General features: G+C 50.0%; 1 protein-coding gene across 1 annotated transcript in view; it reads left to right on the top strand.

Annotated features, from left to right (window-relative positions):
• The window catches only part of GRIK4 (glutamate ionotropic receptor kainate type subunit 4), a 448264-nt gene that overhangs the window by 275339 nt on the left and 145238 nt on the right, over window positions 1–27687 (top strand). Inside the window, 2 exon segments of the mRNA XM_067751346.1 lie at window positions 12960–13057; window positions 17231–17396. Coding sequence (XP_067607447.1) covers window positions 12960–13057; window positions 17231–17396 — 264 coding nt within the window.

Genomic DNA, 27687 nt, shown 5'->3' on the forward strand with positions numbered 1-27687 from the left:
TTCTTCATCTGTAAAATGGGGACACTAGGGTCTACTTTGCAAATCTTGCAAGTCATTGTGAGATTTAAATGACTTGCAATATAGGAAAATCCTCCGTGAGTTGTAGTGCTTTACATGCATACTCAGTTGGCCACTGCAGTCACACTTACGGAGCCCCTCCCATGTGCTGGGCACTGCTTTTAATTCTCCCAACAACCAGAGAGTTAAGTGTTATTATTCCCACTTTACCAAAGAAGCTGAGGCTCAAAGACATTGGATAACTTGCCCAACCCCAGAGCTAGTCAATGGTTGAGCAAGTCCTGGACCCTGAACTTGCATCATGACCCTGCACGTCTAGTGTCCCATCCACTCCACCTCCCCTGCACTTCTCTGGTGTGTGGCTGGTGTTACGTTGATGACTTTACAGGATGAGCTTCCAGGTTAGCGGGGTGGTGGCTTGTAGCTGAGCTGGAAATGAACAACTCCAGTTCAGAGGGAAGGAGAGGGAGACCCTCAGCCCAGAGAGATGATGGCCTCCATTCCCTAAGGCTCTGGAGTCCCATCTCCTCCTTTTCTAGCCCATTTCAACCTTTAATGACACTCAATGGCAAAACCAAACCAAACTAAAGAACAACTCGCTCAAATATACATGTCAGACATCTGGTCGTCTGCATGTGGGTCCAGCGATGCTCTCGTCTGGGTTATTAATATTGCAAGAGAAGAAACACACTTACACTGGCTTAAGTACAATTGGTAGGATATTGTATGGATCCAAAGAGAGCAGCACGGGAGGAAGGCAGTGGCTCTCTGTCTGTCCCACAGCGTCTTTAGTGCTCTTGTTGTGTTGGATCCATGCTCTTCCCTCTCTGCTACTTTGGTTTCCCTGGTTTATTCATCATGTCCCGTAATGGCCATCCAGGCCCAGCTGACAATTTGTTTATCCATTCAGGAAACTTTTATAGAGCATTTGCTCTATTGCAGGCCTGACTCAGGATATCATGCATGGGGAACAATGCAGAAAACAAGATAGACACAGTCCCTGCCCTCAGGTGGCTTACAGTCTCTCTTCAGTGCGCAGCTTCCCTCAGTGCCTCTTGGTTTGGAGACAAGGTAGAGGATCTGATTGGTCCTGTCTCACAAGCCACAGGCATTGACCAGATGACCTAAGAGCTACCCTTAGGGAGAAAGTCCACTGATTGGTCCTGTCTCACAAGCCACAGGCACTGACCAGATGACCTAAGAGCTACCCTTGGGGAGAAAGTCCACTCCGAAAGACTGAGGGTGGATTTCTATCACACAAAACAGGGTTGTTGAGGCCAGCAGGATCTATGGACACAGATTCCTTCAGAAGAAGGCATGGTGGAAACGGTACCTGGAATTGTCATTCATTTATTCACTTGGTCAGTCAATAAATATTTAGTGAGTGCCTGCTGTACTCTATCCTAGGCAATGGGGATTCAGCAGGGCACAGGTAGAAATTCTAGTTGTCACAGAGGTTCAATTCTAGTCCAACAAAAGGAAGATTCCGATTTCTCAGGATCTTCAAAATGAAAGCAGAAATACCAGCAATGACTTCTCATGAATCTCCTGGTCCTGTCTGTATTGTAGTGTTTCTTTTTTGTCCATGCGGGCAGGTCGCAGACAGGGGTCCGGATGGCTAAATAGTTCTGTAGCCTATTCTTTGAAAAACCAGCTTCCCCTTCTTCTTCTTTGGTTCCTCAGGGTTTCCTTCGCAGAACAGAAAGCGTGGATTGCCCACTGAGGATGGGGGTCATTAGCAGATGTAAATGTCTTCTCCCAATGACCCAGGCTTAGTGGAGTCAATACATCTAAAATGTTAAGCTGGATGAATCAGGGGAAGAAAGGAGACTGATGTCTTTATTGCACATCACAGAGCTTTGGAGCATCTTTCTAATGCCCCTCTTTTAGGCACCAAGTACTTTACCAACACGTGGCCCCTGGTTCAGGTTTTACATCTCACTGTGTTTGAGGCGTGATTAGCATTTGTTAGAAAAGAGGGCTTTTGGATCCTTCTACCCCAAAGGCTTTTCATCTAAAGCCTGAGCTGCTCTCCCACAGTGGATTTTAAACACCACCCAGATAGTTCATAGAAAGCTTCCAGCCCCGCTTGCTCTTTCCCTCCCACAATAAGGGGGAGAGTGGGTGGTGGGTTACCGCGTTTAGCTGAAGCGGGATGGGGCGGGACTGGGGGGGGGTCAGTGGCGGGATGGGGGAAGGAGGTTAAAAGGAGGCAGGATCCCCAGATGAAGGAGGAACAACATCTCTGCGATCCCTACGTTGGGGAGACTGTGGTGTAAAGAGTAGGAACATGGATTTTAGGATCAGACCGACCAGGTTTCAATCCTGGCTCTGCTGTTTACTAGCTGTGTGACAGTGGACAGGCTGCTTAACCATTTCGTGCCTCCATTTCCTCGTTTGTAAAATGAGGTGATGGTAATAACACCTCCTAGGGTCATTCGGAGCAGGACACGAGACAGTGCAGGTGAGTTCCTTAGCACCGTGCACATACCAGGTAGTTAGTAAGTGGCAGCTGTGGATTTCGTTGTTGGCTTTATTCTCTCCCCACCACCGCCTCCCCACCTTGGAGCTGGCTTTCTCCCCTTCTTACCATCATGCCTCTCTCCCTGTCTCAGAGTTCAGCCATCCCTACCTGGCAGCACCGTCTACCTCCCGGACTCCTCTCACACCGCCTGTCTTAATGTCAGGTGCCTCGTGGGGCCTCGATCATAACTGGATATTCCCCTCTCTTCCCCGTTTTCTGGGTTGATGCATCCGACAGCACCGAGCCTTTGTGTGCCTCCCAGAGCCAGCTACTGCTCCACCTCATGGTGGCTGTGTCTTCCCTGGGCTGGTGGCCTGGGGTTGATTTGCATTGTTAATGTAAAACTGCTTGAGTGGCTCTGGGGCCCTGACGAATGCCCCCAACCTCACACCTGTCACCCGGTGCCCCGAGACTCCACTTCAAGGGGATAAAAGGGATCCTAGTGATGACATCCTTGGTTGCGGAAAGCAGAGGCTCTGATCTAAATGGAGGTGGTAGCAGTCCTACAGGGTATTCGTGTGCCCACTCTCGGCAATAGGGCAATAGGTGAGTTTCAAAAACTCTGCACAAATAATGAGTCACATTTGGGACGGGCGTGTCATTCAAGGGAAACAATGGCAATTTCAGAATCAAAGAGGATGAAGTGTAAAACTAAAGATGCTGGAGTTCAGCCATCTCATTTGATAGTTGAAAGCGAGGCTGGGAGATGGAAGGTATCACACGGGGTGTTCATAACAACCTGGACACTGGAAAGATACAAGTAGCAAACCACCCCGCTTTTATCTGGTTCACATAGATTTTCATATAGTGGGTTTATTTAAAGTGAGGGTCACCCGTAAAGCTTCCTCAGACCCACGTCTAATCCCCTCTACCTCTTTGCCTGGTCACCATCATTGCCTCAGGCTTCTTGATGTTTGACTTCCCAGCTCCCTCTGCGCAGCCCACAGATCTGAAATAAGAGGGCTGGACAAGACCTATCAGGTCACCTCCCCGCATGGCCATCCCTTCCCTCCTGGCTCAAGTATCTTATCTCCAACTCTGCCTTTCTCGTGCAGCAGGCTGCCACAGCATCGCCCTCCTCTGTTCCTATAGATCCCTGTGTCTCCTACAGCGAACGTATTAGAGCTAAACTAAGTGCCACCCCCTCCCTTATCACCCAGACACCCTGAGGCACCATCCCTGCTGCTGCCAGAGCCAGTCTGAAGTTTAATTTACTGCAGAGCTAGAAGCAGGAGCCTCCCCGTCAGCCCCTCACCTCTGCCCTGGCTTGTCTCTCTGAGGGCAAGCGTGCTATCAGCTGTCCACACTGTTTCCCCTGGAAACCCAGAGGCTCACTGGTTCTCGGGCCCCGTGAGGCCCCAGTGCCTGGAAATGGGCACAGAGAGTGAGGTTCCAGCCGCCCCTCCTGCACAGGATCCCGAGCTTCTCGAAGGCTCTGTGGGCACGACCTCCACTGATTCAGGGCTGCTTCTAGTGAGTAAAGGCTAACATCCCTCCATCAGCTCAATAGAATGACTCCAAGTCAGCATGAGGGAAAATGGTGAGAAGCCAGAGGAGAAAGTCATCGGAATAGTGATGAGTCATTCAACATGCATTCCCCGCCTCCCTTTCCCACCTCACGTATGCATAACAGGGACGCAGAAATGCATTGAATTACAGTGGTTAGAAATGGCCTGGCCCAACCTCCTCATTTTACAGATGGGGAAACTGAGGCTCGCAGTCTTTCCCAGGAGGCGGCTAAGACCACACATCTGAAAAGTGACATAAATCTCAGTAGCTCTGCTGTGGGCTTGCCAGGGAGTGGCTCAGACAAGGGCAGAATGAGGTCAGAAATAGGTCATAGGTGTAGCTAGGCGGTCAGGTAAGGCCGCTGGGCCAGAGCCTGGAATGTTTGACAGGTGAGGGCATCCACGCAGAAGCCTTAATAGCATGCTTGAGGAAGGAAAAAAACCGGAATACCTTGGGGCACAATGACAGCTGTGTGTGGCTAAAACAGGGAGCGTCTGTGGGGGGGGGTGGGCGGTGGTGAAGGCCAGGACTGGAGAGCTGTGTAGAATAGCGGTCAGGATCCTAATCGCCAGCACTGTGGGCTTATCTCCTGTGCCTCAAACTCCTCATCTGTAAAATGGGAACAACAAGAGTTCTCACTTCATGAGGCTGCTGAAAGATTAAGTGAGATGATGCGCTTAGAAAACTTAGAGCGGTGCCAGGAGTCAGGTGAACTCTTGATAAATTTCACCTATTAGTATGATTTAGTAGTAGAACTAGTATTGTAACTCCTCGCTCTCTGGATCATCGTAGGGATTCAGGGTGGTATTGTGTCTGCCAGCCCGGTGCCTGCATGTGTAAACTCCCCGTACACGGTGTTGCTGCTTCCTTGGTGGTCTGGGACCAGGCTGAGGGCTTTGAATGATACGCCGTTGGTGAGAGGAGCCAATGGTGGGTTTGTTTTCCTTCTAGTTTTATTGAGACGCAACCGGCATACAGCACTGTGTAAGTTCAAGGTGCACAGCATAATATTTGACTTACATATATCGTGAAATTATTATCACAGTAAGCTTAGTGACCATCCATCACCTCCTATAGATACAAAATCAAAGAAACAGAAAAAATGTTTTCCTTGTGATGAGAACTCTTAGGATTTACTTTCTCGGCAACTTTCATGTAGAACATACAGCTGTGTTAATTACACTTATCACGCTGTGCGTTACATCCCTAACTCTTTTATAATGGAAGTTTGTACCTTTTGACTGCTTCATCCAATTCCCCCTCCCCGCACCCTCTGCCTCTGGTAACCATGAATCTGATCTTTCCTATGAGTTGGTTTGTTTGTGTTTGAAGAATAATTGACCTACAGCGCTGTTGCTTACTGGTGTGTAACATAGTGATTTGATATTTCTATGTATTACAAAGTGATCACCACGATAAGTCTAGTTACCATCTGTCACCATACAAAGAAATAATATATTATCATTGACTATATTCCCCACACTGTTCATTTCATCCCTGTGACAGCCAGTGGCAGTTTTGAGTTCTCCGATACGCTGGGGCACGCTCACCAGGGAGGTCCCCATTGTGGGGCGTGACAGTGCACAGACCTGGCACTGCACCCTCACAGCACCCCTCTCGGCTCTTGAGGCCAGCAAGGCCAGTCCATTCAGCCCCGGTCCATTCACAGAACTGAGAGTGGACCCTGCTCCCGAGGCTCCGGCACAAGGAGGGGTTAGTTCCTGGTGCTGATGGGGACGGTTGTTTGCCTCACTCGGGATAGCATGACCAAGCACACACACAGACCTGCGCTCCGGCTCCACTCGGGCTTCGGCGCCCTGAAGTGTCTTTTTTTTTTTTATTGCGGTACGCGGGCCTCTCACGTTGCGGAGCACAGGCTCCGGACGCGCAGGCTCAGCGGCCATGGCTCACAGGCCCAGCCGCTCCAGCCGCTCCGCGGTATGTGGGATCTTCCCGGACCGGGGCACGAACCCGCGTCCCCTGCATCGGCAGGCGGACTCTCAACCACTGCGCCACCAGGGAAGCCCGCCCTGAAGTATCTTTAGGTGAAGGACTCTGAGGTCTCCCGGCCTCTGCTCCACGTCGATATCAGCTACCGGTGGCCCCGATTGTTTACCACAGGGGCTCCGGGAGCGCCACGCTGTAAATAAAGAAGGCCCAGTTTCCTCGTCCCCACCCCGGAAGCTGCCCCTTCCCTGGAGGGCCTGCCACCAGTGAGCCTGTGAGTAACTGCTCTGCACCATCTTCAGCACAGCCAGACCCTTCCCCTCCCTGTGAAGACTCAGAGAAGGTGAAGTTCCCATAAGCACCTCCTGTCCAGACCAGGAGTCTAAGGAGACTTCAAATCCAGGCCGGAGCTGGTATCTCCAGGGGAAGAAGTTTCCCCTTCTTACAACATCCCATCATGGTGTTTTATTCCTGCAGCTGCTCTGTCAGTTGCCTTCCAACTCCTCTGCTGGCTGGGAAACTTGGTTGCCGTGGCAACATCACTCACCTCTCCCTGCTCCCTGGGAGGCAGAAGTAGAGTGCACCTCCCTCTCCTCCACCCCTCAAACTGCTCAGAGGTCCTCACGAGACAGCCGGAGCCTGCACAAACAGGGTCCAGGAAGTTTCAGAACTGGGGTCCTTTATAACCGATTTTCATTTCTACTGAAACGATGCCTGCACCCTTCATAGGGAATGAAAGAACAATTCCCAGATCCCAGGAAATCCCCAGGCCATGGCTGCTGGGAAGATGATAATTCACTTTCATTGCACTCATTTTGAATCATTTCAATTCAGTTGAACAAACATCTGTTGACTAATTCCTTTTTGCCAGGACTGAATAAATGTGACCCCTGCCTTCAAGGAGTTTCCAGTCCAGTGGGAAATGGGAGATGGACACTCACAGCAGCAGGCACAGGTCCACGAACGCTTGAGGCCAGATGTGTTTAGGTTTCAGAACTTGCCGGATACTGGGAAGGTCATGTGGTGCTTATAGCGTACATTAAGTAGCATCTCAGATGGGGCTTGGGGCTGAACCCCACACTCAAAATTAAATGCATGCTTACATTCAGATATTCATATATTATAAATAGCTTCACATCTATCTATTTAGATCAGATTTTGCCACCAAATGAGTTTGATGAAACCACTCAGTTTCAGAGCCTTTTGGATTTTGGAATTGGGAATAAGGGATTGTGACCTTCTGTAAGAATTTCTTTTTAGGAGAAGCTTCTCCTTACTGAGACCCGGCATAATGAGCTAGCTTGGGGCAGAAGCTGGCCAGGAATTCAGAGATCAGGGATGCTGACCGGCCCAGCATGAAGCTGACTCAGAGCCACGGTGTGATGTGAATATTGGGAGGGAATGGCACCTTCTCACCTATGGGCAAGAACTGAGTGGGGCACTGGAGGATCAGCAGGAGTTTTCCAGGCGGAAGGGCAAGAGAGGGCCTAGACCATGGTAGCCTGTGGGTGCTAATGGACTCCTTCTCAGAAAAAAGTTTTTAAATGAATAAAATTACATAGATAGGATGACCAGGGAAACCAGTTATATGGAAATGCAGTTAAAATATTTTAATAGTGATATATTAATGTATTTTAACTGTATTTCCATGTAATTGGTTTCCCTGGTCATCCTATCTATGTAATTTTATTCATTTAAAAACTTTTTTTAAACATCCTATCTATTAATGTATTCAATAGCTAAACGTTACAACTAGTGTAATTTCAAAGTAATTATGAATATGAATGATATTTCAAGACATCTGCAGCACTGTAATGTGATATGAAAACACTCACGATGTCTATCAATGACAAAGTCACAGCAACTGTTAATATACTGTGGTTTATTGCCTATATTCCAAATTGAAGGAAATGCTGAATTTCTGTTAGGGGTTAAGAGAAAATAATGCCATTTTTCTTCCCCCAGAATGTTCACAGACCACTGACTTCTGCCCACAGATCTCAGGCAGAAGGTTAAGAGCCCTGGTCTAGTCAGAGAGAATAACTTGGGAATAGGTTCAGGTAGGAAAATCTGGAGTGTGTTCCAAGTGAGCTGGCGGGAAGTGGGAGGAGATGTGCAGTGGTTGGGAGCTGACCCTGGAGTGAGGGGTCGGAAGTTTGAATCCTGACTCTGCCCTTTAACTTTTCTGTTTTCTTGTCTGTAAAATGAGGGTGACAGTAACAGTGTCTATCACATCAGGTTGTTTCCAGAATTAAGTAAGTCAATTCACATAAAGTGCTTAGAATGGGCCATAAGTGGCACTTAATAAATGTGGGCTTTTATAACCTCTTCTTCCAGTCACTCCGCAGTGCATAACAATTTTCTGTATTTGCTTAGTTGTAGCCTTCATGTAGATATACATATAATTTTATATCCTGCTTCTTGCTCTTAGTATTATTACATAAATATTTTTAAGATTATTATAAACTGTTCATAAGCATTTTAAATGCCTAAGTAATATTCCACTTGTCTATATGACCCACACTTTAGGTAACTATTGCCTTATGATTGGACATTTAGCTTATTTCCAATTTTCTATGAAAAGAGTTGAGTGGGCTTCAGTGTGGTTCAACAGCTATTTATTGAGCACGTTAACTCTGAGTCCAGCCCTGTGCTAGGCATGGAGGACACAGAGATAAATAAGACAAGCTTTCTGCCCTGCAGGAGCACACAGACCTACCTTTAGGATTATAATTGGCCTCGCTTTGGAGAACAGATTGGAAAATGAAGAATCCTGGAGACGGAGAAAGCCCTTAGGAGGCAGGTAGCAGAAGGGGCTGACGGATCTGTGACAGTGGGAGTGGGAAGGAAAGGATAGTGGGGGGTGAGCAGGTCAAATGGTCAGAACCTGGCCCCTGATTGGTATAGCGAGTGAGTAGATGCAGTAAGGAAAGGTAAGGAAGAGGCAAGGGCGACCACGGTTTGAACTTGGAGCTAAGGGGGGTAAAGTGAAGTGGTTAAGAGCTTGGGCTTTGTTGCCAGATGGATCTCCAAATTCAAGCCCAGCTCTACCATATATGACCTGTGTGACCTTGAACAAGGCACTTAAATTTTCTAAGCCTCAGTTTCACCATCTGTAAAGTGGGGATAATAATGAGTCTTCCTGACAGTGTGGAGATCAAATCAGATTATGTATGAAAAGTATATAACAGACATGCTGTATTGGGAATAATAATAATGAGTCCTGTAGCACGTCAGTACCACTCTAAGTGCCCTGTATGTATGAACTCACTTTAATTCTCACGACATCCCTGCGGGAGAGGTGCTGTTAGCATCCCAGTCCTATAGATGAGAAAGCAGTCTCAGAGAGTTTGGGTAACTTGCTCAAGGTCTCACAGCTAGTAAGTGACCCAGTCAAGACTCACACTCAGATAGACTTGCATCAGAGTTCGTGCTCTTAAGGACTGTGCTTTCTGCCTTTCTGCCTCTCTCTCTGGAAGAGACACCAGAAGGAAGTCCCTGTGGCAACGCCCAGCAGGTAGGTGGAACGCGTTTTGTAACCCAGGACATGGGTCAGGCTGTAGGATCACCTGGGCAGAGATGAGATGTGGAGTCCACAGGCAAGGTCGAGATTGCCCAGGGAGAGTGAGGCATGGCCAAAATCTGAATTTAGTGGAGAGGAGAAGGAAGAGGAGTTGGCTAAGGAAGTGAGAAAAACCAATCAGAGAAGCGGCTGAGAATCAGGATCGGATAGTGTCATGAAATTCAAAAGAACAATGCAAATGCTACAAAAAGAGAGATAAGAACTGCTAAGAGACACCGGTGACCTTGGGGAAGCAGGTGCAGCAGAACAAGATGGGGTGTGGTCTGGGGTTGAAAAGAGATGGGCGAAGTGGCTACAAGGAGTGGGGCAGACAGAACAGGTAGTGGGACGAACACTGGGTGGGGTCCGCAGACTTGAATTCCAACTCTGGCTCAGACCCTTATTAGGTGTGTGACTTTACGGGGAGTCACTTAACACCCCTAGGATGCTGTTGCCTTATAGGTAAAATCAGGAGCTAAGCTCCACCCCTGAGGCTGCTGTAGGAATAGGAATTTGATGGCCAGTGAATTTACAGCCCCTAGCAGCCCCTAGCTACTGCTGTTCAAGCCAGGGAAGTAGCTTGAACTTTGAAGAGTGTTCTTCAAAGGTAAAGCCTGTCCACAGTTACTCTGTTGCTGGGGATGGTTCTGACACTTGGTACTGCTGAGTCCCCCTCAGGCACCCACTGCTGGCAACCTGTCAGTCAGCTGAGATCCACGATGTTAAAGGACCCCCGCCTGAGCCTCAGGCTGAAAGAAGACCCCACAGGTCTATCGTTTGTGTGATAAATTACAGGTCTGTCATTTGTGTGATAAGTTACAGCACCGGGATTTGAACCCTGGTGCTCTACCCCACCGCCTGTGCCCCATTAGAGCCATAACTTGGCTGTATGGGCCAGTGGTTAGGACTCTGCTTTAGGAGGAAGAGCACCAGGTTGCAGCTGTGGCTTTGCAGCTGGCTCGGTAAGGATGCTTGGACTGATTCCTTAACCTCACTGTACTGACCTGATGATGTGAGTAGAAGGAAAATGTGTCCAGAGATGAGCTTTGAGGTTTGCAGAGAAGGACGTCTCATAGCGAGACTGGGAACCACAGAGTGTAATCCGAGGGGCAGCTCTGTGGTTCTGATATCACCATGTGTGTGCTGAGAACTGTCCTACGTTCTCTCTCTCTCTGTTTTCTCCTTTTCTTCCCCCCTTCCTTTCTCCGTCTGTAACATTTTTTAAAAGTAATTTTTATTGGAGTATAGTTGCTTTACAATGTTGTGTTAGTTTCTGCTGTGCAGCAAAGTGAATCAGCTGTATGTATACATATATCCACTCTTTTTTAGATTTCCTTCCCATGTAGGTCACCACAGAGCGCTGAGCAGAGTTCCCTGTGCTATACAGTAGGTCCGCATTAGTTATCTATTTTATACATAGTATCAATAGTGTATATGTGTCAATCCCAATCTCCCAATTCATCCCACCCCCTCCTTCCCTCCTTGGTAACCGTAAGTTTGTTTTCTACCTCTGTGACTCTATTTCTGCTTTGCAAATAAGTTCATCTGTAGCATTTTTCTAGATTCCACTTATAAGCGATATTATACGATATTTGTCTTTCTCTCTCTGGCTTACTTCACTCTGTATGACAATCTCTAGGTCCACCCATGTTGCTGCAAATGGCATTATTTCGTTCCTTTTTATGGCTGAGTAATATTCCATTGTATCTATGTACCACATCTTCTTTATCCATTCTTCTGTCGACGGACATTTAGGTTGCTACCATGTCCTGGCTATTGTAAAATCAAAACTACAATGAGGTATCACCTCACACCGGTCAGAATGGCCATTATCAAAAAATCTACAAACAGGGCTTCCCTGGTGGCGCAGTGGTTGAGAGTCCACCTGCCAATGCAGGGGACACAGGTTCGTGCCCCGGTCCGGGAAGATCCCACATACCGCGGAGTGGCTGGGCCCGTGAGCCATGGCCACTGAGCCTGTGTGTCCGGAGCCTGTGCTCCGCAGCGGGAGAGTCCACAACAGTGAGAGCCCCGTGTACTGCAAAAAAAAAAAAAAAAAAAAAATCTACAAACAATAAATGCTGGAGAGGGTGTGGAGAAAACGGAACCCTCCTATACTGTTGGTGGGAATGTAAATTTGTACAGCCACTGTGCAGAGCAGTATGGAGGTTCCTTAAAAAGCTAAAAATAGAACTACCATACGACCCAGCAGTCTCACTCCTGGGCCTATATCTGGAGAAAACCATAATTCGAAAGGATGTAGCATTTTAAAATCTTACATTCTCTCCTCTTCTGACTGCGTGTCCCACCCATCCACTCATTCATTGAACAAACATGAACTGGGCGCTTAGAAAACATTGTGCTGGACACCAGGGAAATGCGAAGTGGGGATTTAGAGATAAATGCGTCTCAGCTCTGGCCTTTAAGAGGTTTGAAATCTAGTGAGAGGAGAAACACATCTAAACAACAAACTGAAACAGACACATTTACAAGTGTCTTAGAACAGAGGGAAAATCCATGGGCCTCGGAGCCCCAGGGAGGATGGATTCTACTTAAAGGAGTTGAGGGAGGGGTAAGGAGAAGGGGGCATTTGAGGTGCTTCTTGACAGGTGAGTGAGCGTCCGGGGTAGAGGCGGGAAGGGCGCCTTCCCCAGGGGGAGGTACAAGGCCACAGAGCGTGCTGGTTGGTCAGGAAGGCATGTGATGGGCTCAGGGAAGCAGGAGCACCAGGCTCCAGGCCAGGTGAAAGGAGGGTGGCATTGAAAGATGCGGGCCCTCTCGGCCACTCACTCTCTCTCTTCCTTCTCCTCTCTCTCTCCTGTTCCCTTTGACTTTAGCTGAGCTCCTTTCTTCTCTCTGCCTGCCTCATCCTCACTATCCTTTTTCTCTCTGCTTGTCTACCATTTTTCCTCTCTAGACTCTCTTTCTTTCTCTTTGCGGGGGCTAACAGGTTGCATGCTGGCTGGCCGTCCTGTGAGCTGGACCCACAGCCCCTGCAGCAGCCATGCCCGGGCTCCCAGCACCCATCCTGCAGGCTAGGCAGAAAGGGGGTGGGGCGTGCAGGTTTCCACTGTGTGCCTCCATCCTTCGGTGACAGCCCAGACAATTTATACACCCCGTTGGCCGAGGCCGTATGTTGTCATAACCTGGGTCACTTCCTCATTTAATACCATCCATAAACTCCAATAAAACTGTCCTGGAGCCCAGTAGTCCAGGGGAGGAGAGGCACTGGGTTTGGAAGAATAGGAGGGGGGACCAGGACGGGGACGGGGCTGGGCGGGAGGTGAGGGGCCAGCGGGGGGAAGATCGGAGGACTCGAGGCCGAAGCCCACGCCCCACCTGATGAGCGCCTTGTTTCCTTTCCTGCTCCCCACGTTTTGCCCCTGCCGCTGGCTGCAGTGTGTCAGATCCTTCCCAAGGGGGTGGTCGCTGTCCTGGGACCATCCTCCAGCCCGGCCTCCAGCTCCATCATCAGCAACATCTGTGGGGAGAAGGAGGTGAGTGCTGGGCAGGGTTGGGGGGCTCTCTGCAGGCTGGCAGCCTGTGCCCCAGGCCCAAAGAGATCATGGATTCTTAAGGGCTGGAAGAGTGAATCAAGTCTGGTTGGTGTCACTAATAACATCAATACAAATAAAAGAACTGGGCCTTTGTTGGTCACTTACTTTTTTCAGGTTGCTTGGATGGAGGGGACTCAGAGGAAGAGTTTCGTAAGATTTTCAAGCTGAGCCCCTCCGAGTCTTGGAGTCCTGTGACAGGGGAAGGGGGTGTCCCTTGAAGGCGGCAGGTAGAGGGAGAGGCTGGGGAGGGTGGTGGTCCAGGGGAGGCCAAGAGGGCAGAAGTCTGAGCTCCACAGGAACAGCTGCGGAGTCTCTGTTTAGATATTGGGATTCTGGGGAAGAATGCCTTTGGGGCGAGGCCTTGCTACATTTTAGTGCTGAAATAAAGTTTGAAAACCTCTGTTTTGTAAGCTTTCTAGAAAAGAGATTTTATTTCGCTTTCTTCTTCATTCACCAATTCCAGGGTTTACTTCTCCAAAGTGTTGGGTCCATTCCCTCTAGCCTTCGTTCCCTGGGAGATAAAGATGGCCTGCTCCCTATTCCAGCAACTCTCTCCCTCCTTTTCCCCCAGAGGAAACAAATTGGAAACTTCAGAGATTCTATTGCCGGAATCTTTCCTAGTCCTTCTTGGAATCAATCAGCCCCTCCCCTTTCAGATACATTCCTGGGAGACAGTGGCAAGGTGACCACATAGCCTCCCAAGGGCCTTCTAGCCAGGTCTTTGGGGAACAGATGGAGCTTGGTGGTCAGGAGCTGTGGAGGGGCAGGGCGGAGGGACAGGAGACGGAAGGGCAAAATTGGCACCTGTCCTGGGAGCCTAGAGGCTCAGCCTTCCAGAAGCGTTAGCTCTGGGAGGGTCCAGTTCTTGCAATAGGATGGGGCACCTCCTTAGTGAGCTGCCCTCACCGAGGCAGTGGAGAAATAGTCAGGCCCCTGCTTAGCCCAGGCCCTCTGGAAGCCACTCCCTTGATGCTCCCACTTCTCTTATGATCAGAGGGCTTGGTCCCTGCGGCTTTGGGAAGAATACTGGTCTTCTTTGTTTTAGGAACGCACTCTAGGAATTGTTATCAGCACAGTAGAGTGCCCTGCGGTCCTAGCTCCAGTCCTGCAAGGGGTCTTACTTACCACGGCCCTGTAGGCTGAATCCTTGAGCTTCAGGCCATGCGCAGGGTCTGTGTTGACAACTCCCCATCCTTCCTCCCAGATGTCCTGAAAGATGACTCCCGAGCCAGCCCAGGCCAAAAAAAAGAGCTTCTGTCCCACTGCAGTCCCTTCCAGCATCTCCCAGGCCTGGGCCCCTGCAAGTTAGACCTGATGCTTCATTTAAATCTTTCTTGCCAGGCTCCACATAACAGCTCAGATCTGTGGCAGGTTGTTATTTCCCGGTTGCTCTGATCTTCACCAAGTGAGGTTGCCAAGACTTCGGCTGCCCATTTCCTCTTTTCTGCTCTCTCCTTTTTGTTCCCCCCCTCCCTCTTCCCCAGCAAACTTTCCTCCCTGTCCCCTACAGTCATCCCCCCCGTCCCCACTCCAGAATGGCCTCCTCTTGGTGTTCAGCAGCTATTTTATCTCAGCGAACACATCCCTTAACCCTGCTTGGCATTTCAGGCCGGAGGTGGAGACCCTGATTTGCACCCATCTTCCCATCCCGCCGCCCCGGACCCTGTGCCGTTGACCAGCCAGGCAGGCTGTGCTGCCCAGGGAATGGCCAGATGGTTACCCCTCCTTTGTCTGGTCATGTTCCTTCCAGAGCAACCTTCCCTCTCCATTCAGATTTTGCACTTCTACTATTTTATGAGGCTGAACTGCCTCGCACTGATTCCCTTCAGCTTCAGGGAAAAGAAATGGAGTTCTCACTGAGGAGTTCATTCTTTTAAATGCTGCTAAGATGTCTGCAGCCCCGGTGGCTGGCTGCTTCTGCCTTGCTGCCCTCCCCTCCATGCCGCTCACCTCTCCATCCACCCACCCCTCCATGATGACTTCCGGGGATGCATTTGCACCTGCAGATCCGTCTTGGATTGATCTCTGTCCCAGAGAGAGACTCAGCAGGATTGGCCTGGCCATCCCTTCCGGGGCCCATCAGAGCAGCTGGCTGCCTCCCAGCAGCCTTCAAGATGCCAGGCTGTGCTGGAGACTTCGCACCAGCTCCCCTTCTTAGGGAGGCCCCTCAGCCCTCACCCCTTGCACATACAGACCTAAGAGCTTTTGCAGGAGCTTCAAGATTTGGGGAGAAAGGGGGAAGGGAATGAGAAAAGGCATTGCCTAAACACTTAGCCCACATGTTAGGAACTGAACTAGCACATCCTTCACATACAGGGTCTCGTTTTGTTCTCCCAAAGCTCAAAAAGCACCTGTTGTTTCTCCATGTTAATGAAGCTTAGCCAGGTTAAGCAGTTTGCCCCAAATCACACAGCAGAACCAGGATGCAAACCCAGGACTGTAGACTCTAAAACGCATTTTCCTGAGTCTTCGCTTTCCTGAGCCTTTTGCCTGCTTCATCTCTGGGATTGGTGGATCCAAGGGAATCTCTAAGGGTACTTTCTATGGGGGGGTAAGTTAGCTGCTGCTGGAACCCGGTAGGCTGGATGGCCACACGGAGAGGGCCTTGGGCAGAGATGCTCAGATGTGTAAGCCAGCCAGCCTGGCCACCCTGCCCCTGCCCAGCCTGGCCTCCATCTTACCCTTCTGTGACCTTTTTTCCTTTCAAGGTGCATTTGTTATTCATTTTAGACAGATTGTAAGCGTTGCAAAATATGGGAAGAAAGACCCTTTAGGACACACCCCAGGTCAACGTCGCTCTTTAATGTCGTTACTCACCAGTCTCTCTCCCCAGTTCTATGCTTTTCAGTCTCTGCTAAAAAATATTGGTTGCCCTCTCTCTCTGGTTCAAGGGCTAATCCTAGTTGAATTCAGGAATTTTCTCCCAAGTTTCTGCTAAATCTTTACCCTCCCCTCATCCCAGTCTCAGAGGAGCTCTGGTCTCTGGCTGACTTCTTTCAGAAGCTTAAAAGGATAAGGTAGCAGAATCCTACAGAGACCGTGTCAATGTCATCCCAGACTCTGGGCCAGCCCAGGCAGGGAAGACTTCTGCAATCATGTCTGAATAACCCATGCTAGGAACCAACCAACTCACCATCAGGAAGTTCTTCGTGCTGTCCACCCTCAATCTTACTCGCTTTCACATCAGTCCAAACCCATGCTCACAATAATCTGGCCCTCACACTGGGCACCCTAAATGAGGATGAGGGTTGAGGTTTCAGCCCCATCTCTGATAGAGGCACAAGCAGCCTTTAGCTCTTCCGGCTCTGGGCACCAGGGTGACATAATAAAATCAAGGCGGATGGCAGCTTATTACGTTTTAACTTTCCTATTACCTACCCAGTAGCCTAAGCTTCCGGTAAAGCAGCCATTCCAGCCTGTTAATATCTCTTTCCTGGAGAAGAGAGGCAGAAGGCAGGGGCAGTGCCTCCCTGAAATGTCAGGAATAGATGCAGAGGGAAGCTGACACTGTCCTAATGAGGCCGTAGCAGGCATTTATTTGCCGGGCTCCATCCGGAGGCCCTCTAGATGGTTTCCCAGCCTGCAGCGCTTCCCCCTCCTCACGTAAGTCTACGGAGGAACCCATCCCAGGCCTTTAGCCAGGATGGGAGCTGGTTTATTTATCTGTCGGCTAGGCTGGGCTGAGGGGGCCCCTCCCTTAGTCCCCAGGGCATCTCTGCTCTGATTCATTAACCACACATCAAATAGTATAAGGATTATGCCTTCAAGAGCCATCTGTCTGTCTGCCCAGCAGTGGGCAGTTCTTCTGAGAATAAAGACCTATTGTTTTGTCTTCTCAGGGCCACAGACCCCAGCTCCAAGGTCCACAGTACATTTATCCAGGTCCCCGGCCGAAGGGTTTCCCATTCTGGGTCTCACGCGTTGTCATGGATGCCACATCATCTTCCTCCTGTGGAGTGGGTGCCCCGAGTCTTGCAAATTCCATCTCTTGCCAGGCAAAGGTCTTTTACAAAAGAAGCCACCCTCTGCAGCTTTGTCTCACTCATCCCTCTTTTCTTTTTGTCTCGCTGGTTCCGGATCTTCCCTGCTGCCCACTTTTGCTCCTCCGCCCAGGTCCCTCATTTCAAAGTGGCCCCGGAGGAGTTTATCAAGTTCCAGTTCCAGAGATTCACAACCCTGAACCTCCACCCCAGCAGCACTGACATCAGCGTGGCTGTAGCTGGGATCCTGAACTTCTTCAATTGCACCACCGCCTGCCTCATCTGTGCCAAAGCAGAATGTAAGTTTCCCCAGGCTGGCTCCACCCGAGATGGTCAGATCTTGTTGATTTCAACATGATTGAATTGCCCCCCCCCCCCCCCCCCCCCCCCCCCCCCCCCCCCCCCCCCCCCCGCTGCAGATGATACGCCAAGAAGGGGCGGGCTCCTTCCAATTGTGGGAACGACAACCAAAGGGTTCGGGGATTCCTGAGTGTCCTTGGCTGTTTTCCGTGTGTGTAGGTGAAAGAGAGAGAGCAGTCCAGGAACACCCTTTGCCAGAACTCCCTGTGCATGCGCGGAACAGAGAGGAGCTCAGTTACAGGGAGACTGGCCAACCACCAAGCCTTTTGGCATCTGCAAACGCAATTCCCACATTTTCAGCCTCATTGTTGAGGAGCTACAAAGAGAGAGAGAGAAAACATAAAATTAGATGCATTTGTCCTTGATGGGTTGAAGAGCTTCTTTCCTCAGAGAGTAGATTTTTCTGATGGAACAAGGTCCAAGGTCAATTCCCGATAAATTTTTTTTGTTTGTTTTTGCAAATGCAGGTTTTAGAAATGCATTTTCTCTGACTCTCAACTTGCGACATAAATTTAGTGTTTATGAGATTTAGCTAATTTAAGCCAGCACATTCCAGCAAATCTGTGCATCTGTGTGCTCCCGGTGACAGCTGTGCACCACACACAGTCAGACAGGTGCTGGCTACTGGCTACCACTGGGGCCCGGAGCCCGAGATGCAGGCGTCTGTGTCATGTGGCTCACCTGTGCAGGTCTTCCCCTGCGGGTCTGGGTGGGCTGCACTGGAAGAGGTTCGCCATCTCCATAAGGCTCCTCTCTATGGCTCCTCAGAACTGCTCTGCAGTGTAAGTCCCTCCTCCATCCTGGAATCCCTACAGCATCTGAAAACAAAAGCCCCCTCCCTGCCAAGGGTCAGAACCATCTTCTTTACGGGACCTCTGCACCTTACTGACTCCACTTGTACCTGCATTCATTTATTCAACACGACGCGATTATTTGCTCTGTGCTACCCAAGAAACAAAGTAGCTGAGTCCCAACTATGTATGCTTTTTGGATACCTTATTTAATTATTACAACAACCCAGTGGGTTTGGAAATGTTGGAATTCCCCATCTTAAAGTTTAATACAATGTATAGTCCAGTTCCTCAGTCTCTCTAGCCACACGTCAACTGCTCAATAACCACGTGTGGACAGTACAGATATAGAACATTTCTGTCTTCACAGAAAGTGCTACTGGACAGCATTGTTTTAGATCATAAGAGTTTTATGGACAAAGCGTTTTGTGGCTAAAAAAAGAGAGAAGTGTTTAGATAACACTTCGTTCTCTCTCTCCCTCGTGGAGATTTTCAGCACACATTAGCATGGACACCCTGAGTTGTCCTGTGGCCAAAACAACTATTTACCTCAGCATCTTCCAAATAGGTTTGATCATATGCCCACCAAGGGATGCTGATCTCAAAGCTCACAGGATGCTAGCATGTGATGGAACAGAGCTGGGATATGTTGCATTCCACCAGGTGGCCCTCCTCATGTAGCATCCTCGCAGCATTGAAAGGTATAACAGAATCAAGGATTCTCCCCCGGAAATTTCTGCCACAAGCCCACTCAGGCAGGACTGAACTGGCACACCCCAGGCACCCAGCGAGAATGTTGAGAGACAGAGGACAGGCTGTAAATATGCCCAGGCAAAGATTGTCCTGCAGTCCTCATCTGTGCTGGCTACAGCGTCTCACCAACCTGACAGGAAGTTCTTTCTTGTGTCTAGCCACAGTCCCTCTTGCTTTGAAGCTGAGCCCTGTTTCCTCTGCTTCAGCTCTTACTGGGCTTTGGGAAGTAAGTTGTTCAGATGTTTAACACCTGCTGTGTGCCAAGTACTGCTAGATACTGTTGCCTCCTAGCCCAGGGCTATTTCCACTGGAATTGACATTCTCTGACATTCTAACAGTTCCTTGCAGATTGCAAAGCACTTTCACTTATGTTTTCCCACTCTACCTCCCTCTTTCCCAGTCATTCTGAGCTGAGCAAAGAGTCTTGGAGCTGCTAAGTGACTTGACTTTAAGGTCACGAAGCTGGTACATGACAAAACCAAGACTCTTAACTCTGGTCCTCCGACTATGAGCCAGGGCTTCCTCCTCCGAGGCCCCTCCCACCCTCCTGGGCTGCACCAGCAGACTCAGAGGAGCAGCTCGGGGTGGGCTGTACCCAGCAGGCACAGTGTCCTTTGAAGGGCAGAGATCTCCCTGGAGCAGTGTGTCCCCTTGCTCCATTGAGTAGGGTGCGGGATGGCTGGGCACAAAGTTCTGGAGAGGATGAGCCTGCCCAAGTGCTAGAGAGGCCGGCCCACATCCCAGGGAAGACGCATCAACCACACAGTGCTGCTCTGAGGACTCATCTATGGAGGCTGCTGAGTGACTCTGGCCCCACCTACCGGGGCGAGGGAAGGTGGGGCAGAGCAGGAGAAGTTCAAGGGCAAAGAGAATTCAAAATCTAATCAAAGGCTCAAGAAATGAGGGACTGAAGGGAAATGCAGCTCAGAGCTTGGGAAGAGACACTCTTCCATCTTCCTTATTAATGCAGGGCCAAGAGACGCTGCAAGTCGAATTAGGAACAGGAATCTAATTCTATTTTCCTGCTGTCAAAATTAAGCATAACAGAGATCATTCCCTGGGGAATCATGCCATGTACTCTCCTTCTTCCCCAAAGTAGATTTTCAATAAGCAGGTTTTGGACCAAGTAGAGTTGTACTGTGGATTACTTTATTTTTCTTTAATGGGGGAAAAAAATTAGAACATCTCTGCAAGTACCTAGTTCTAGTGAGGCTGGGGGAGGAGAAGTGAGGAGCCCAGGCACGGCCATCTGGTCAACCCCGCGGAGCCTGGGGACAGGGGGAGTTTGCTGTTAGGGGACTTCCTAGGAAAGTTGGGGTTCCCCACTACTGTCCCCAAGGCCCCTTTGGTGAGCCCTGCCACAGAGTTACCTTTTGAGACACTCAGGCTGGACCCAGAGCCTTTCACTCTTCGTGGCCGCAAGTATAATATTCCGTGTATTTTCCTGGTATCATTGTACATAGCTCAAATCAACTTTTTTTTCAGACTTGCTTTGGTGTTTCTAAGTATTTTAATGTTCTTTTTTTGTGGTTACAAGTCCTGAGCCCCTATACCCTCTGCCGTTTATGTGCTACCTGTGTGATCTTGGCAAAGTAGACTTAGGCACTTGCTAGCCTCTGTTGTCTCGTCTATAAAATGGGGATGAGGCTTCCTCCCTCCCAGGGTGGTTGAGGGGATAAAATAGGATGACACACAGTGTATAACAGCATCCACACCTAGGGAACACACAGCACACATGGTTTTAACTCTCTTTCCTTCCTGGAATCCCTTTTGAACAAGGTCAGGCCAGGACCTGCAGTGGCGTGACCGGAGTTCCGCTCTAGCCTTGTAGCATCCCTGTGTTGGCTAAACTTGGTCCAGATGTTGGAGAGCAGAGACTCTTGTCTCCTGGGGAGGAAGTGCGGCTGAAAAGAAACGCAGGCTGGTTCAGTAAAATGGGAACCGTCTTTGCAGGCAATCCAAGCTGCTCCACTACTCATGAGCTGTGTGATGTGAAGCAGGTCACTCTACCTCTCTGAGCTTTAGTTCCCTCCCATGTAAAGTGGGGATAATAGTGCCTCTCAGGGTGATTGGGTGGAAGGTATCTGGGCCCAGAATGTAATACACATTTAATTACTGTTACTTTATCCTGCAACCCTGGGTGGAGGACTGGTGTGTCGGGAATGGTACCCAGAGTCCCGTGTGAATAGCTGGGGGACGAGAGGGGCAGTAGTTGGCCTTTCTAGTGCCACCCACCCAGGAGGCACTGTGAGAGAGCTTTTGCTTATGGTGATACAAATTAACCACTTACAGAACACTTACTGTATAACAAACACTCTGCTGAGGGCTTGAAATTATCTCATTTAAACCTCACGTTAACCATATAAGATGGGCTCTATAGACATTTTTATTATATGGGTGAAGAAAAGAGAGATTAAGTCCATTTTCAAGGTCACATGGTTCTTGTTACCCCCCTCTCCCTGCATCTCCGAACACTGTAGAAGAGACCATTTTTCCTATTTTATGGGAGGACTGAGGCCTTCTTCCCAGGCAACTCAAGTGGTGAATCAGAGGCCAGAACTGGGAATCAGAAACCTGGGTTTGGACCTTGGCCAGTTAGTTCTGTGATCTGTCCCAGCATCTCTCCTGCTGCACTGATTTGGTCTCTACCCAGGAATAATGATAATAACTGCTTCCAGGGCACTTGTAGGGTTAAATCAATAGTATGTGAAGAAGCTTAGGAAACAGTGAAGGCAGTTCTCAGGGCAGGGATGCCTCCTGGGCCCCAGTAATTAATAAACCAACAAACACCCTGAAGTGGAGAGGCCGAGGGGAGCACAGAGGGCAGGTTCTCCCCACGCCCATCCTTGCCGTCAGAGAAGGGGGCCGCCTCCATGGCCGAGCAGGCAGCAGGTGGGCCTCCTGGGACTGAGAAGTCTCAGCCTCCTCCTCCGTCCCCTCTCTGTCTCCTCCTCTGGTCCCCATAGTCTGGCCCTTTCTGTCCTTTCTTGGGGCCAAGCCCAGGTGTGGGATGGGACAAAACCAAGAAGCAGGTGAAATACGTACGTGGTTCAAGCATTTGAATTTGTTCCGTGCCCCTGCCCCACTGACAACACGTCGGACCCTCCTCCCTCTCTCTCCATCAGAATCTGCTCCCTGGAAAAACAGGACGTGGAAACCGTACACCCGAGGCACTTGCACCTAGCAGGGGGAGGGGACTGGAGATGTACCAGGTTTAGGGCACAGTGCATGGTGGTGAACTCACATCGTCTCCCTACATCCTCACCATGATCCTCTGATCGGTATTCCATCAGCTGCCTCCCACAAGATTTTAAAGTGTCGCCCCTGCTGGGAATATTAACATTTTCCAGAACCAAAGCTTGCAGCCCAGGGAATCAGCCAGTGGAGAGGAGGGATGCCCTTGACATGACTATTTATTCTTAATTTTTGATGCAAATGTCCTCTGTGTCCCCTGCAGACCCATCCCTTAGGCGTTTGTGTCCTTGTCCTGCAGACCTGTGTAACCCCTGCTGTGCCTTTCTCAGCCTCTCCGTCCTTTTCCTCCCCGCCCCACCTGGCCCCTGGGTCCCAGTCCCAGAAGCCAGTCTCCCTCTTTCTTCCTAGAACATCCAGCCTACTGGGTTTCACATCATTCCATCCCATTGCATACTGAGCGAGACTCATAGGTTCCCCAGGTCCCGCTCAGCCTTGGCCTCGGCAGGCAGACTCGCTGCTGGGCCAAGGGTCCCTCAGGAGAGGAGGGTCAGGGTGGAGGTGGAGGGGAAGCAGGGAGAGAGCAGCTTTTAACCCTTCTGGTGGCATCTGCCTTTGGCAAATCCCTTAGTTCCATGAAACAGATAGAGGTGAGGAGAGCGACAATTGGAAAATACCAAACTGCACTGAAAAACTCTCATCTTCTTTATGTAACTAAACCACTTTTCCTCTTCTGCAGATGCTTTCCTCTACCTAGAATAAAAAAAGGATCCTTTTCTGATTCATAAAGACTCTCTGGGCTGGAAAGACATCAACATTTTTGTAGTTCAGCTTTCCGACCCCTGGTTTCATTCCCTCTACAGCCATGCTCAACTGGGGCTTCAGTCTTTCCTTGACTACCTCCAGCAATGGGGGACTCACTCCCTCCTGACGCAGCCGACTGCCTCTTTAGATGGTTCCAACAGAGCTTCTTCCTTATCATAGCTAAATGTGTCCCCTGCGACTTCCATCCATTCATTATTTCTGGGGTTAGCCCTTGACTACAACTCAAGAGCAGGTCTGTCTTATGACAGCCCTTCCCCTCTTCCTCAGACCAGGCACCCACTTCCTTCAGTGGCTCCTCAAGTGACGTGCTGTCTGTCCCCACCTGGCAGTGCTGCTGCCCTGATCTGTGAGGATGCAGAGTCTCTCTCTTCCCCCAGAGGTCTGTGTTCAGTCCACCAGCAAGCACCGTGCGTCCCACCTCACAGTGGGGATGTGCCGAGGAGTTTGAAATAGGAGCCCTGCCTAACACTGTGAAATAATTACAGCACATGTTATCTATCATAATACATGCATATATGCATAAGCATATGCTATCAAATGTTTCATATGGTTTATAACCAAGGGCTGTATTCTGTGAATTGGATAATAAATCCTGTGTGAGTTGGGAGAAGAGAGAAGTGGGTGGGGGCTGGAGATCGGAGAGAGGGTTTGGGGGAGGAGATGGGGTGAAGGACTGTTGGGATGTGAGTGAGTTGGGGGGGGGATGGATGGAAGCCAGATTGGGGGGGGGCGCCTTCTGGGTGACAGACACTGTTCTGCTGACTTGCCATCCTCTGACTCCCGCTGTAAGGTAGTCTTGACGCTTATCTCACAGATGAGGAAACGGAGGGGCAGAGGGGCAGAGAGAATGGCTCACACTAGCTAACCTACGGGCGGTGCAGGAGCTGGGATTCACGGCCCACCTGGCGCTCTTTCTGTTCCTTCAGGTGCAGTGCAGCCTGGGAAAGGGAGTGACTGGGTAGGAGATCCTGGGGACAGTTGCGGACCTCCCAGGGACTCGCTGCCCTTCTCCCCTGCCCTCCCCTGGGCCTTCCCTGCCTCCCTGCAAACAGTGTTGGATGAGAAGGGGAAGGGATGCTGCTTCCTTGTTTAAAAGGCAGCAGAGCACCCCAAGGGGGAGCGGGGGGTGGGGCATGTGGGCATCTATTAGAGCAGGGTCCCCAGTTTCCCTGACACGTTGGGGCTCTTTTACCCGGGAGCTCAGTGCACCTGCCAGCTTTAACGGGATGAAGGGTCCCTGGGCTGCCTTTGCCAGGCTGCTCCGTGCTGTGTGTAATTGTACTGTCACGCCCCAGGCTTTTGTCTTCTCCCACTGAACTCACTGCCCATCTGAAGGATCCCAGGGGATTTGGCCTCTCTCCCCATCAGGCTCCAAAGATTCTCCCTGCTGCATTCCAGGCCCTATGGGGGTTCACACCCACCATTCCTCCGTTACTCATACCTCCAGCTGCTCCCTTAGAGCGTGTCCTGGCAGATCTTTCCTTGAGCCAAGGAGAAGGCCACGACTTCAGCAGCTCCAGCTCTGCGGCCTCCCCGACCTCCTTATCCTTTGGATCGGGTGCTCAGACCTTTGTCCAAGTGGGATTTTGCTTTTCCCATCATCTCTGAGAAGATGTGAATATTCTCTCCATTTTACAGACAGGACACAGTGGAGCTACCCCATAGGAAACCAGATTTTCAGGCCACCAAACAAAATAGGAATATCATTTGGGTTGGGTTTTTTTTTTTTTCATTTTTATTGGAGTATAGTTGATTTACAATGTTGTGTTAGTTTCAGGTGTACAGCAAAGTGAATCAGTTATACATAGATCCACTCTTTTTTAGATTCTTTTCCCGTGTAGGCCATTACGGAGTATTGAGTAGAGTTCCCTGTGCTATACAGCAGGTCCTTATTCGTTGTATTTTATATATGGTAGTGGGGATATGATTTGAACTTTGCTGTAGACTTAGCTACAGGTTCCTGGCCTCTAAGCTCCTGAGGGCAGGGTCTGTACCGGATCCATCTTCTTTGCTGGTGTCCTATTGGCCGGGTGCCGGGCCCTTAGGACAGTGACTGCTGGATGAACAGACATGTACCTTCCTCCCTCTTCCTTCTGCCTCACTGAGTCACCATTCCTGACCTTTGGGTTCTTGCAGGGATGAGTAGACACAAAAGAAGTAACACTGATTCTACACGTGCCAGTTCCAAGTGTGCTTTCACATAGGATCTCAGTGAGTTCTCACCTGTTATGCCCATTTTACAGATGAAGAGTGGAGCCTTGAAGAGGTTAGGTGGTTCTCAAGGTCACACAGCCAGTGAGGGTTGACCCTGAGCTTGAATCCAGATCTTCTGCATCTGGGTTGGCAGGAAGTGCCCTGGCAGCATCAGCGCCACTCTGGATGGAAGCCAGTGGTGAGGGGCTGGGAGGGGCACCGATAGCAGCAGGAGGTCTGTACAAGCCTCTACTGAGGCCTGTTTGGGAAGGAAGGAAAGGCCAACCCGATGCTGGGCTTGCGCGGCCTGGGTTTCTGAAGCCTCTTTGTGAATAGCAGGCCCTCCGGGGGCTCCCTGCTCCCTGCTGCAGCCTCCAGCTCCTGGGACCACCTTCTCAGGACCCGGGGGACGGGAGTTAGGGGTTGACCCCACCTTCCGGAGCTCCAGTCTCCATCATGCCAGGCCCGTGGGCTCTACCCTGCTCCCTTTTTCCTTGTTAACACGGCACACCAAGGCTTCCCCGCCAAAGCCCAGAGATGTGTGTCTCCAGGCCTCCCTGGGTTCTGTGCCTGATGTTTCCTGCTGCATTTTATCCTAAGAGGCAGTCTGTCTCAGGGGAAGAGGGTTGGATGGAGATGAGAAAATGGGGATTGTGGTCCCAGCTGTGCTCCCGGGCACATCTTGTCGTCTCTCTACAAAATGAGGGAGGTGCTACGAATGCTCTTCAGATGCCCCCCATCTTACCTTTTAGTTCTCAAGGGTCAGGAGGGGGAGTGACCTGAACAGGGAGGGTCATATTCATGACATCTCTGCATTTTAATATTCCTTTAACCAGTACAGACAACCAGAGCACTGGGATCTTTGGTTAGAAAGCAGCCCTTCCCGGGCCATCCTCAGTGTGTGCAGACCGTGTCTGGGAGAGTTCTTCCTCTCCTGCCTCCTGTTCGCCTCTGTGCTGTGGGATTCGAATACTTTATAGGATCCTTGGGAGGACTTGAATGAGATAAGCCATTAAAATGTTTAGCCCATTACCTGGAACACAATAAGAATTCAATAAATGTTACTCTTATCATTGATTGGCTTTTGAGAGCAAATGCCTATAGGTCTCTTTCCATTGGAATTGAGACTGCTGTCTTCTCAGGAGACCTCCCACCCCAACCCCTCCTCCTGGCCTGCCTTTTCAGAGACAAAGCAGGATTAAGACCTTTGTGTCTCGGTGACATCCTTCTGGAATCCCTCCTCCCGTAGGCTAGACGGCAGATAGCGAGGGAGGGGGAGAGTCTTCAGCGCACAATCCCAGTTTTCTGTTTTGTTCTGCTCCCACATGATTGCCTGCTGGAATGCAATTCAAGACCTGTTCTTTCATAATCATAATAATACCTTGTCTCAGTGCAGCCGTGGTGCTCTGAGGAGTTCAAAGGGTTTCGCTAGACCTGTTTTCTGGGCCTTGTGACATTGAGGGAATTGCTCCCCGACCTCCACCACGGAAATAAAGGCTGGATGGAACATTTATGAGGGCTCACCATGCGCGAGGTTCTGGCCTAAGCACTGGCGTGTTACTTCATTTAATCTTCTCCACAGCCCTGAGCTCTGGCCTCTGATGTTACAGGCACACCTCGTTTTCCTGCGCTTCGCAGATACTGTTTCTTTACAAATTGAAAGTCTGTGGCAACCCTGCCTCAAGCAAGTCTCTCAGTGCCATGTTTCCAACAACGTTTGCTCACTACGTGTCTCTATGTCACATTTTGATCATTCTCACCATATTTCAAACTTTTTCATTATCATTATATTTGTTATGTGATTGGTGATCTTTGATGTTACTCCTGCAAAAAGATGACGACCCACTGAGGGCTCAGATGAAGGTTAGCCTTTTTAAGCAATAAAATATTTTTAAATTAAGGTATGTGCATTGCTTTTTTTAGACATAATGTTATTGCACATTTAACAGACTACAGTATAGTGTAAACACAACTTTTATATGCACCGGGAAACCAAAAAATTCTTGTGACTCGCTTTATGGCGGTGGCGTGGAACAAACGCGCAACGTCTCCGAGGTCTGCCTGTATTCTCATTTCTCAGATGAGCCGCTGAGGTCAAGAGACCGAGCCACGTGAGGTCACCCAGTGAGTTAGGGGAAGAAACCCAGGCCTGGAGGGTCTCTGAACACAGGTCTTGGCTGATGGGCCGCGCTGCCCCCAGGGCCGTGAGAAGGAGTTGAGGATTCTCTCGTCCGACTCAAGGGAGCCCCGTTCTCTGCTTTAAAAGAGCATTCCCCAGGGAGTCGGGGGAGGCCCTGGGCGCTGAGGAGGGTTCTTTTCATTTGAGATGGGGTGACAGGAAGCCCCAGAAGTTAAGAGACTCGCTCAGCTTAGGATGTGCCTGCTTAACCGACAGGGGGCAGAGCCGCGACCCTGACGCCGCCCGAGTCTTCGCTCGTCCTGCTTTGGCTCCCTTGTCTCCCGAGGCAAGCGCCGT

Source organism: Pseudorca crassidens, chromosome 9 (genome assembly GCF_039906515.1).
Source record: "Pseudorca crassidens isolate mPseCra1 chromosome 9, mPseCra1.hap1, whole genome shotgun sequence".
Classification (NCBI taxonomy): domain Eukaryota; kingdom Metazoa; phylum Chordata; class Mammalia; order Artiodactyla; family Delphinidae; genus Pseudorca; species Pseudorca crassidens.